A 12,845-nucleotide genomic window follows, 5' to 3' on the forward strand; every position below is an offset into this window, starting at 1 on the left:
TTTACCGGTCGATCTACGTTCCCATCCTCACCTATGGTCATGAGCTTTGGGTTTTGACTGAAAGGACAAGATTACGGGTACAACGGCCGAAATGAGTTTCCTTCGTCAGGCGATCTACGTTCCCATCCTCACCTATGGTCATGAGCTCTGGGTTTTGACCAAATGGACAATATTACGGGTACAAGCGGCCGAAATGAGTTTCCTTCGTCGGGTGGCGGGGCTCTCCCTTAGAGATAGGGTGAGAAGCTCTGTCATCCAGGAGGAACTCAAAGTAAAGCCGCTGCTCCTCCACATCAAGAGGAACCAGGTGAGGTGGTTCGGGCATCTGGTCAGGATGCCACCCGAACACCTCCCTAGGGAGGTGTTTAGGGCACGTCCAACTGGTAGGAGGCCACGGGGAAGACCCAGGACACGTTGGGAAGACTATGTCTCCCGGCTGGCCTGGGAACGCCTCGGGATCCCCCTGGAGGAGCTGAACGAAGTGGCTGGGGAGAGGGAAGTCTGAGCTTCCCTACTTAGTCTTGGATATGTGGAAGAAGATAGATGGATGGATGGATGGATTTCATCCCTATGTCAATGTACTTCCAGGATGCGGCATGGTTGTCCGTCCCACATAGTCGCACACCCTTTGTACCGTTTACCGTGTTTGGACCAAAACAAGCACTCTCCACAAATGAATCAAAACAACACTTTACGTTTCATTTTGGTTCTTTTCTGCCCTTCGCCTTACAAAGCACAGCTCATTCCGTGAATGGACAAATCATTCCATTTCCTCTTCCCGTGCCACATTTCAGTCATCCCAACAAAGTATGTGTTTTTTTACGTGTCCTTCATGACTCACTTGTTCCGGCATATGCAATTTTTTACCCCCCCCCCCCAAAAAAAAGTGTTCATCCATTCCACACTCTTATGTTGATGTCTCTATTTCCTAATGTGTGTTTGACAACCTTTCTCCCCCCCGTGTGACCTGCCACTTGTCTTTGCATTCTCCTCAGCCAAATATAAGTATAACGGATATGTCAGATCACGTAAGTGTGCTTCTCTGTCCCTCCCCGTTACGCTCTCGCACCGCAGACCCTCTTTTTGTTGTTGTTGTTGTTGTTGTTGTTTTTGTCGTAACGTACCCAGATTAGTACTGATGGTTTCCTTCAGCTTCCGCTTTTCTTGTTGCCGTCAGCATGTCGTCTTGTGTCTCCAAACAAAGACATCCTGTGAGAGTTAACGCTAACAGCGTTGCCATTCCGTCCCGAGGCTGCAACACTGTTACGTCGGATTTAACGATCACGCCATGTTTTTGGTGTATGTTGACAGTAGACTGCACATTTAAAAAAAAAAAAACAACCCACACACAAGTCAAACAGATAGATCTCCATTTGTGAGCTTTTGTGTTTTTGACGATGCCAACGCACTGTAGTTCCATCAACCATTCTTTTTTTGTACTGTGCTGCATCTAGCAGCAGATGGCGCTACAACACCAGGGAACAGTGGAAGCCAAAAAGAGACTGGCGTTCGATTCAAAGCTGGTAAATGCAAATGGAGTTTCACATGCTCTCTTTTTGTTTTAAAGTTTTAAGTTTCTGTTAAGAACGTGGATATTGTTTGTTCCTCAAGGTCCTACAACATGCTTCCCTTTTTCCTTATGTTTACATTGAACCATAAAAACAACACCGCATGGCTAAAGGGGATTTTTATTTATTTATTTATTTATTTTTTTTGTTTTTTGTGCAAGCGCAGTGCAGGTAGTAAACAACGATAAAGACAACATGCTCCCTGCTACGCCTCTTCATCCATCCCGCCAGCGTCACGTGATTAGCATTTGGGGAAGGGACAGTTGCCGTCTGGGTGGTTCAGAAAGCACAGTGGGGCTGCCAGGGCGGCTGAGCGAGCTCTAATGCCACACGTTGTTTGACAAGGGCCAGATGAATCCAGGAGCTATCGGTGGCGCCCCGTAAATCAAGGAGGCAGCTGACTGCTGGGATAAACGTCTGTTTATTGCTCGGAGGGACCACCCGAGCGTGCTCTGTCCTCCAAAGGACCAAACCCAACCAGCCTCCCTGCACCAAAGGCAGGGAAAGGCCTCTCTCTCCCTCGTCTCCCTATTCTTGCCTTCCACTAGAGCAGTGTTTTTCAACCACTAGTGTCGTGAGATACGATCTGGTTTGCCGTGGGAGATGATCTAATTTCACCTATTTGGGGTAAAAATGTTTTTGCAAAGCATTAATTGTAGTCTGCAAATGATGTGTAGGTGTTGAGTGTCGGTGTTGTCCAGAGCAGGGGTCGGCAATCAGCGGCTCCGGAGCCGCATGCGGCTCTTTGGCAACTCTGATGCGGCTCAGCTGCACAATCGCCGACCCCCCCAGATTGTTGTGGGGGGATTCCGGAATTCAATGCCTCTCCCGGACATCACCCGGAGTCATCGTTCTCCAATTTTCACTCGGACTAGAATAGTAAGGGCGTGCCGTTAAGATATCACTCTTAACGTCCTCTTGAACGTCATCACGCCTGCCATGCTATTTGCGTCATCTTGAACGTCATCGCGCCTTTCCAGTCTCGGAATGCTATTTGCGTCCTCTTGAACGTCATCGCGCCTTTCCAGTCATGGAATACTATTTGCGTCCTCTTGAACGTCATCGCGCCTTTCCAGTCATGGAATACTATTTGCGCCCTCTTGAACGTCATCGCGCCTTTCCAGTCACGGAATGCTATTTGCGTCATCTTGAACGTCATCGCGCCTTTCCAGTCTCGGAATGCTATTTGCGTCCTCTTGAACGTCATCGCGCCTTTCCAGTCATGGAATACTATTTGCGTCCTCTTGAACGTCATCGCGCCTTTCCAGTCATGGAATACTATTTGCGCCCTCTTGAACGTCATCGCGCCTTTCCAGTCACGGAATGCTATTTGCGTCATCTTGAACGTCATCGCGCCTTTCCAGTCATGGAATACTATTTGCGTCCTCTTGAACGTCATCGCGCCTTTCCAGTCATGGAATACTATTTGCGTCCTCTTGAACGTCATCGCGCCTTTCCAGTCATGGAATACTATTTGCGTCCTCTTGAACGTCATCGCGCCTTTCCAGTCACGGAATGCTATTTGCGTGCCGACCGGACACGTGCATTTCGCCGCTTCTATCGGCACATGTATGAGATTGCAAGGCATACTGGGTGACACAGAGTACACTGACGTTTTTTTTTTGCAAAGCAGTAATTGTAGTCTGCAAATGATGTGTAGTTGTTGAGTGTCGGGTGTTGTCTAGAGCAGGGGTCGGCAACCAGCGGCTCTTTGGCAACTCTGATGCGGCTCAGCTGCACAATCGCCGACCCCCCAGATTGTTACGGGGAGATTCCGGAATTCAATGCCTTTCCCGGACATCACCCGGAGTCATCGTTCTCCAATTTTCACTCGGACTAGAATATTAAGGGCGTGCCGTGATGATATCACTCTTAACGTCTTCTTGAACATCATCGCGCCCACCATTCACGAAATGCTATTTGCGTCCTCTTAAACGTCATCGCGCCTTTCCAGTCACGGAATGCTATTTGCGTCCTCTTGAACGTCATCGCGCCTTTCCAGTCATGGAATGCTATTTGTGTGCCGACCAGACACGTGCATTTCGCCGCTTCTATCGGCACATGTATGAGATTGCAAAGCATACTGGGTGACACAGAGTACACTGACGGTTGTTTTTTGCAAAGCAGTAATTGTAGTCTGCAAATGATGTGTAGTTGTTGAGTGTCGGTGTTGTCTAGAGCAGGGGTCGGCAACCAGCGGCTCCGGAGCCGTACGCGGCTCTTTGGCAACTCTGATGCGGCTCAGCTGCACAATCGCTGACCCCCCCAGATTGTTGTGGGGAGATTCCGGAATTCAATGCCTCTCCCGGACATCACCCGGAGTCATCGTTCTCCAATTTTCACTCGGACCAGAATATTAAGGGCGTGCCGTGATGATATCACTCTTAACGTCCTCTTGAGCGTCATCGCGTCCGCCATTCACGGAATGCTATTTGCGTCCTCTTGAACGTCATCGCGCCTTTCCAGTCACGGAATGCTATTTGCGTGCCGACTGGACACATGCATTTCGCCGCTTCTATCGGCACATGTATGAGATTGCAAGGCACACTGGGTGAGGCAGAGTACACTGACGGTTGTGTTATAAACAACTTTAACACTCTTACTGATATGCGCCACATTGTGAACCCACACAAAAGAAAATGACAAACACATTTTGGGAGAAAGTCCTCACAGTAACACAACATAAACGTAACACAAGAAATACCCAGAATCCTTTGCATCCATGAGAAATCCTGACTATGTTATTATACAGGGGGGGCTTGGTGGGGGGGGGGGGGTGCTCGCGGGGTCATTGAAAAGCATGTTGTTTCAACCTTAGGTTTGAGTTCTGTTGTACAGATTTACTTTAGAAAAGAGAAGTGTTGGATACTTCTCTTGTTGCCTTAGTTGTATTTGACTTTGTTAAATGTTCGGGTGTAATTTTATTAAATAAAACTAGTTTTCTCATAATATATACTATCAGTATAGTACCATACCTTTTTTTACAGCTGTTTATTTTTTAGAGGAATGTCGTAAATCATAGAACGGGCACTCGATGTTGTTATGAGGTATGGATCTTTGATGATTCCGAATCGAATGGTTACTCCCAAGAATTGAATCGAATCGAGTCGCGGGGTGCCCAAAGATCCAAAGCCCCGAGTACATATGCTGCTATGTCTGCCGGGATTCAAACAGGATCCATTTTAGGGTGCGTCCACACTGTGGGAACTCTGGTCATTTGAGAGATGGGTCTCAGTCCTCTTAGACACGGCCCGGTTTCAGATGCCAATGAGACATACGTCAGTACCTCAACTTATGAGCTCGTCATGGGAAGGGGATTCACATGTCCCCGTTCCTTATGGTTTACCTGACACATGAAACGTGACAAATTGGGAGGGGGGGGGTGCACTATGCACTTCAGCTGCCAGACGGCGGGCGGTAGAGTGTTAAATGCCTTAAAATGTGTTTTGCGGCAATTCCAACAGTGTCAGTTGCTATGTAGGGTGGCTCTTTCCATCACTTTCAGCGGACTGCATTGCAAAATGACTTCCTCCCCACCTAGGAAAGGGGCCGTATGAATTCCTTCCCCACTGTATCGAAAATCAACGTCTCCTGTTGAGACAAATTGGAACAATTTCAATTGTTGCTTGGCTGCCCCAAAACAACATAATTTTAACACGTAACATTTATTTCTGAAAAGAAAAGCAAACTTTGATAAGAAATAGTGTATAAAATCAATTTAATAGAATGTATTACTTCTTCTCAATTTCTTTATTTCAAAACAAGGTTATGTTGATCTCTGTGCCAACTCATGACAGGGATGCTTGTTACTTTATATAGTAGTGCTCCATCTAGTGGAGAACCACTGAATTAAATAGTCAAACATAGTGTGACTGTTCAAACTGAAAAAATATGGCAACATATGATAAAACACTTGGTAAATAAAACTTATGCCCTGTTTTTAATGAATACGCAGGCCCGCTACACTACTGCTTTTAATTGTTGGTCATTCTGGTTGTACTCGGTGGAAAAAAAAAGTTTGAGAACCACGGACTTAAAGCGTAACAATTATAGTTGAGGTACCACTCTATTCACAGAACAGGCCGAAAGTTTGGACACACCTTCTTCTCATTCAATGGTATTTTATTTTTTTATTTTCATGACTATTTACATCGTAGATTGTCACTGAAGGCATCAAAACTCTGCGATGAGGCGGCGACTTGTCCAGGGTCTACCCCGCCTTCCGCCCGATTGTAGCTGAGATAGGCGCCAGCGCCACCGCAACCCCAAAAAGGGAATAAGCGGTAGAAATGGATGGATGGATGGCATCAAAACTATGAATGAACACATTAACAAAAAAAAAGGTGCAATAACTGAAAACTTGTTTTATATTCTAGTTTCTTCAAAATAGCCACCATTTGCTCTGATTACTGCTTTGCACACGGTGGCCGGACTATTAAAATAATGGTATTAAAACAAAACAAAAATAAATACAACTTCAAATGTTTTTCTTTGTCTTGCTTTAGCCAAAAATACAACTAACTCATTCTGAAAATATTACAATAAAAATATAGAAAAAAAATACTGGCAGCCATGAAGGAAAGAAGAAAATTAATTAATGTTTATAACTGAATACTTTTTTTCTATTGTATTTTTTTCAGTGAATTAATTAACGTTTATGACAAAAAATGTCCAAAACACAATATAAAATGTGAGCTATAACAGGATAATGCATATATTTATCATTTGTTTTCAAAACGCTTACAAAAAAATGGGACCCCAAATATATACAGTGGGACGACTTGATGGGGTCCCCGGGGCCCCATTTTGAAAATTCCTAGCAGCAACACTGATGGAGTATTGGTGTGTGCAAAACAGCAGCAGGCGGCTGTGGCCTGCGGGCCGGTTTCTAATATTAATCAAATATTATCCCAGGGGCCATGGATCATTAATTTGACACCGCTGATGTACAGTCCTGGTCAAAAGTTTACATACACTTGTAAAGAACATAATGTCATGGCTTTCTTGAACTTCCAATAATTTATACAACTCATATTTGTTTTGTGATAGAGCAGGGGTAGGGAACCTATGGCTCTAGAGCCAGATGTGGCTCTTTTGATGACTGCATCTGGCTCTCGGATAAATCTGAGCTGACGTTGCTTAACACGATAAGTAATGAATAATTCCACTTGTAATCACAGTGTTAAAAATAATGTTCAAAATACAAAACATTCTCATGCATTCTTAATTCATCCATCTGTTTTCTACCGCACCTGTTCAAGAAGTTGCGTTAATGGTAAGAAGTTTTTAATTTATTATTGGTTAGTGTGGGGCTTGCCCTCCTGGGGGTTCTTCAGACCACCAAGCACCGACATAAGAGCCTGTTTCAGGGTTACTATATTGTTTTATTTTTCAATAAGTCTCTCAGTTGCTTTCCAGCAATAGTTTTTCCAGCCCCAACCCGGTCTCTCTTCCTGGCTGCTGCTTATAACAGAGCGACAGGTGATTAGATAACAAGGTCCAGGTGGGCCATCTACGCACCTGTCGCTGCAGGCCCGCAGGCCACGCCCCCTCCACAGTTAGCTTCAGAATAACAATGTTATTACAAATAATAATAGACTTATTATACTCTAGAAATGTTGGTCTTACTTAAAAATGCATGTGTTTAGTTGTGTTCAGTGTTAAAAAAAATATTATATGGCTCTTACGGAAAGAAAATGGGACGATGAAAAAGGAGGATTACCTCCAAATTCTTCAGGAAAACCTAACATCAGCCCGGGTGTTGGGTCTTGGGCACAGTCGGGGGTTCCAACAGAACAATGACCCCAAACACACGTCAAAAGTGGAAAAGAAAAGGCTAGAATTAAGGTTTTAGAATGGCCTGACTTAAACGGTGTGGACAATGCTGAAGAAACAAGTCCATGTCAGAAAACCAACGCATTTAGCTGAAACTGCACCAATTTTGTCAAGAGGGGCGGTCAAAAATTCAACCACAAGCTACCAAAAGTGCCTTATTGCAGTGAAACTTGCCAAGGGACATGTAAGCAAATATGAACGTCGCTGTGTGACCCAGCAGATCTGCTCACATTTTCTGTAGAGCCATAATCAATCCAATCCACTTTATTTATATAGCACATTTAAACAACAATAACGTTTCCAAAGTGCTGCACAGCCATGTTAAAAACAATATTATGCTCCACCAATGACTGAATAAAACAAAAAATGAATAAAAATAAAACCAATAAAAACAATATAAAAACAAATATGATTAAAAACTATTTTAAAGGGTAAAATCAATTAAAACAGTAAAATAGAAATCAAAGTGTATAAAAAACACAGAGGACCACACAACTCACGTAGTGTTAAAAGCCAAAGAATAAAAGTGGCTCTTAAGACGAGACTTAAAACACTCCACTGTGGAAGCAGTTTGAACATGGAGGGGCAGAGTGTTCCAGAGTTTAGGGCCTGTCTCCCCTGGTCTTAAGTCTGGTCTTGGGCACCACGAGCTGGAACTGGCTCTCGGACCTCAGAGCGCGCGCAGGGATGTAAATTTGGATGAGGTCCGAGATATATTGAGGTGCCAGTCCATGTAAAGATTTAAAAACAAACAGCAATGTTTTAAAATCCATTCTAAAATGAACAGGGAGCCAGTGCAAACTCTGAAGAATTGGGGTTCTATGCTGGCGTTTCCTGGCCCCTGTTAAAAGTCCTGCTGCCGCGTTCTGGACTAACTGCAACCGGGAGAGAGCTTTTTGGCTAATGCCAGCATAAAGTGCATTGCAGTAGTGCAGGCCACTTGAAATAAAAGCATGCACCATTTGTTCAAAAAGGTTAAAAGATAAAAACGGTTTAACCTTTACTAAAAGACGAAGGTGATAAAAACACGATTTTAAAACGCCATGGACTTGTTTGTCTAGTTTAAAATGGCTGTCTATAGTGACGCCAAGGCTGGTGACTTTGGGACACACATCATTTTGCAATGGTCCCAAGTCAGTGAGGGCCGGACCAAAAACTAAAATTTCCGTTTTTCCCTCATTCATTATTAAAAAATTCTGGGCTAACCAAGCCTTGACGTCACATAGACAGTTAAGAAGGGGTGTCAGGGGGCCCTGGCTTTTTGAAATCGGCATAGAAATTTGGCAGTCATCTGCATAAAAGTGATAAAACACTCCATGTTTCTTGAAAATCAATTCATAAAAGAATCAAACTTTTTTTGTGAGCGACAAGTATGTGCTCCAATCTCTCTATCACAGGGGTCGGGAACCATGAAAGCCAAATATTTCAAAATGTATTTCCGTGAGAGCCATATAATATTTTTTAACAATTAAATGCGTGCATTTTTAAGTAAGACCAACACTTTTAGAGTATAATAAGTCTCTTCTTCTTTTTAATAACACTGTTATTCTGAAGCTAACCAATAATAAATAAAAAACTTCTTACCATTAATGCGACATCTTGAACAAGTTCGATAGAAAACGGATGGTTGGATTCAAATGCATGAGAATGTTTCATAATTTGAACGTTATTTTTAACACTGTGATTACCAGCGGAATTATTCATTACTTATCGTGTTAAGCAGTGTCAGCTAAGATTTATCTGAGAACCAAATGCAGTCATCAAAAGAGCCACATCTGGCTCAAAAGCCATAGGTTCCCTACACCTGCTGGATAGAATAAGTTGCATTGGCAGCGAAACAGGCCCAGAGCATAATACTACCACCACCATGCTTGACTGTAGGCCTGGTGTTCCTTGTATTATAAACCTCACCTTTTCTCCTCCAGACATATTGCTCAAACAGCTCAATTTTTTTTCCGTCTGACAAAGATAAGACCTACATATACATTTTATAAGTATATGTCAACTTTTGACCACGACTATTCAGAAAAATAAAGAAAACGCTTTGAATAAGAAGGTGTGTCCAAACTTTCGGCCTGTACTTTATGGGAAATAAAGCCAACAAGCAGGTGAATATTTGTCACTTAATCTGTTATGAAAACTGGATCGGTTTGCAGCCGAGTGTGAAGCGACCGGAATGAGAATCAGCACTTCCAAGTCCGAGTCCATGGTTCTCGCCCGGAAAAGGGTGGAATGCCATCTCCGGATTGGGGAGGAGACCCTGCCCCAAGTGGAGGAGTTCAAGTACCTAGGAGTCTTGTTCACGAGTGGGGGAAGAGTGGATCGTGAGATCGACAGGCGGATCGGTGCGGCGTCTTCAGTAATGCGGACGTTGTACCGATCTGTTGTGGTGAAGAAGGAGCTGAGCCGGAAGGCAAAGCTCTCAATTTACCGGTCGATCTACGTTCCCATCCTCACCTATGGTCATGAGCTTTGGGTTATGACCGAAAGGATAAGATCACGGGTACAAGCGGCCCAAATGAGTTTCCTCCTCCCTTAGAGATAGGGTGAGAAGCTCTGCCATCCGGGAGGAACTCAAAGTAAAGCCGCTGCTCCTCCACATCGAGAGGAGCCAGATGAGGTGGTTCGGACATCTGGTCAGGATGCCACCCGAACGCCTCCCTAGGGAGGTGTTTAAGGCACGTCCAATCGGTAGGAGGCCACGGGGAAGACCCAGGACACGTTGGGAAGACTATGTCTCCCGGCTGGCCTGGGAATGCCTCGGGATCCCCCGGGAAGAGCTAGACGAAATGGCTGGGGAGAGGGAAGTCTGGGTTTCCCTGCTTAGGCTGTTGCCCCCGCGACCCGACCTCGGATAAGTGGAAGAAGATGGATGGATGTTATGAAAACTGCCAGAAATGTACCAGAAACGAAGTTCACCAAAAAGTCTCTTTGTTAGTTGTTCCGGACCCCGAGTACTGGAACCGCACGTGTGAGCGCAGCCTTCATCCGAGGTGAACCCTTCGCGATGTTTAACGACGACAGAGTCGTTTCATAAATTATTAGCTGCAAACGTGTGCCGCGCATTATGCTTGACGTGACTAAAACATCTGAAGGGATTTGACTTGCTTAAGCCCAGCCGGCGTCTCTCGCTTTGTTCCACCGCAAAGTGAGGGTGGGAAAAAAAAAAAAAGAAAAGTGAAGGGTCTCCTGATTAATTCATGTTTGTCACAAAATGCGAAGGAAATGTCGCAGAGGCGGCGACGCGGAATAACAAAGGAGGAAGAGACGATCCGGCTTTTATTGTATGCTTATTTTAGAGCTTATCAGAAGTCAAAGGTACTTTTTTGATGATGCCTTGTCGGGTTGTTTCAACTGTCTCTTTATTTTTTGATTCAGAACAATATGCTTGGATCGGTAAATCATGCCAATGTCCTCATTTCCTAATTGTTTATCTGAGAGCAGCTTTTTTTTCTCACACTTTGTATTCTTCATTGTTTGACAGTAATGGGTGACGTTAGACCGTCTTTCCAAAACCGATCCGTTAAAGCCCCCGGCTGCACCACCACCGCCTCGAACGCTTTCTTGCCCAACGCCCTGCAAGGCAACAAGGACGTGTCGGTTAAGCCCGGCGCCATCAACGTGCCCCTTGTTAATAACCGTAAAGGGAGCCTGCTTCCCACGGGGCCGGGTCCTGCGGCTCGCCATTCCAAACTGCGCCTCAGTATCTCGGTGCCAGAAGACGCCAGGTCCTTGGCGGAGAGTCGGCTGAACCGGGCCCGCAGTCTGCCGGTGAAATACCGCTACCACCCCAATAATGCCATGCTGCACAGTCAAAGTAGGCACTGTAGGTTGGCCCCTTAGCGGGATGCATCAGTCAGTAGCCTGCCCGTGCTGTTTGCTGCATGACGGTTCACCGGGGCCGCTTCTTTGCACAGATTTTTGCAGTGGTTGCTGCTGTTTGAGCCACCATCAGGCTGAAGGGGTTGTGAGTAGCCCGTAGCTTGGAGGAGACTTAACCTGGGCTGTGGGAATACACTCACTACGTACTAAGGATGGGCAATCAAATTCACTGTTCTAGGAATGGGCAATCAGATTCACTGTTCTGGGGAAGGGCAATCAAATTCACTTTCCTAGGGATGGGACATCAAATTCACTGTACGAGGGATGGGCAATCAAATTCACTCTTCTAGGGATGGGCAATCACATTCACTCTTCTTTGGATGGGCAATCAAATTCACTGTAGGAGGGATGGGCAATCAAAATTAACTGTTCTAGGGATGGGCAATCAAATTCACTGTACTAAAGTTAAGGTTAAAGTACCAATGAATGTCACACACATACTAGATGTGGTGAAATTATTCCCTGCATTTCACCCATCACCCTTGATCACCCCCTGGGAGGTGAAGGGAGCAGTGGGCAGCAGGGATGGGCAATCAAATTCACTGTACTAGGGATTGCCAATCAAATTCACTGTACTAGGGATGGGCAATCAGATTCACTGTACTAGGGATGGGCAATCAAATTCACTGTTCCAAGGATGGGCAATCAAATTCACTGTACTAGGTATTGGCATTCAAATTCACTGTCCTAAGTAAGGGCATTCAAATTTACTCTACTAGGGATGGGCAATCAAATTCACTCTTCTAAGGATGGGCAATCAAATTCACTGTACTAAAATTAAAGTTTAAGTACCAATGAATGTCACACACATACTAGATGTGGCAACATTATTCTCTGCATTTGACCTACCACCCTTGATCACCCCCTGGGAGGTGAGGGGAGCAGTGGGCAGCAGGGATGGGCAATCAAATTCACTCTTCTAGGAATGGGCAATCAAATTCACTCTTCTAGGGATGGGCAATCAAATTCACTGTACGAGTGATGGGCAATCAAATTCACTATTCTAAGGATGGGCAATCAAATTCACTGTTCTAGGGATGGGCAATCAAATTCACTGTCCTAAGGATGGACAATCAAATTCACTGTACTAAAGTTAAAGTACCAATGAATGTCACACACATACTAGATGTGGTGAAATTATTCTCTGCATTTCACCCATCACCCTTGATCACCCCCTGGGAGGTGAGGGGAGCAGTGGGCAGCAGGGATGGGCAATCAAATTCACTCTTCTAAGAATGGGCAATCAAATTCACTGTACTAGGGATGAGCAATCAAATTCACTGTACTAAAGTTAAAGTACCAATGAATGTCAAACACATACTAGATGTGGCAAAATTATTCTCTGCATTTGACCTACCACCCTTGATCACCCCCTGGGAGGTGAGGGGAGCAGTTGGCAGCAGGGATGGGCAATCAAATTCACTCTTCTAGGAATGGGCAATCAAATTCACTGTTCTAGGGATGGGCAATGGAATTCACTGTACTAGGGATGGTCAATCAAATTCACTGTTCTAGGGAGGGGCAATCAAATTAACTGTTCTAGGGATGGGCAATCAAATT

The 12,845-nt window shown here is 44.8% G+C and overlaps 1 protein-coding gene across 1 annotated transcript in view; it reads left to right on the top strand.

The window, feature by feature from the left end:
* LOC133559722 (calcium-activated potassium channel subunit alpha-1a-like) overlaps nucleotides 1–12,845 on the top strand; it is a 572,272-nt gene that overhangs the window by 433,110 nt on the left and 126,317 nt on the right. The window contains exons 22-23 of the mRNA XM_061911767.1: nucleotides 996–1,028; nucleotides 1,455–1,523. Of these exons, the coding sequence (XP_061767751.1) occupies nucleotides 996–1,028; nucleotides 1,455–1,523 (102 nt within the window). The remainder of the gene's footprint in view (nucleotides 1–995; nucleotides 1,029–1,454; nucleotides 1,524–12,845) is intronic.

The sequence above is a fragment of the Nerophis ophidion genome, linkage group LG09, assembly GCF_033978795.1.
Source record: "Nerophis ophidion isolate RoL-2023_Sa linkage group LG09, RoL_Noph_v1.0, whole genome shotgun sequence".
NCBI classification, from domain to species: Eukaryota; Metazoa; Chordata; class Actinopteri; order Syngnathiformes; family Syngnathidae; genus Nerophis; species Nerophis ophidion.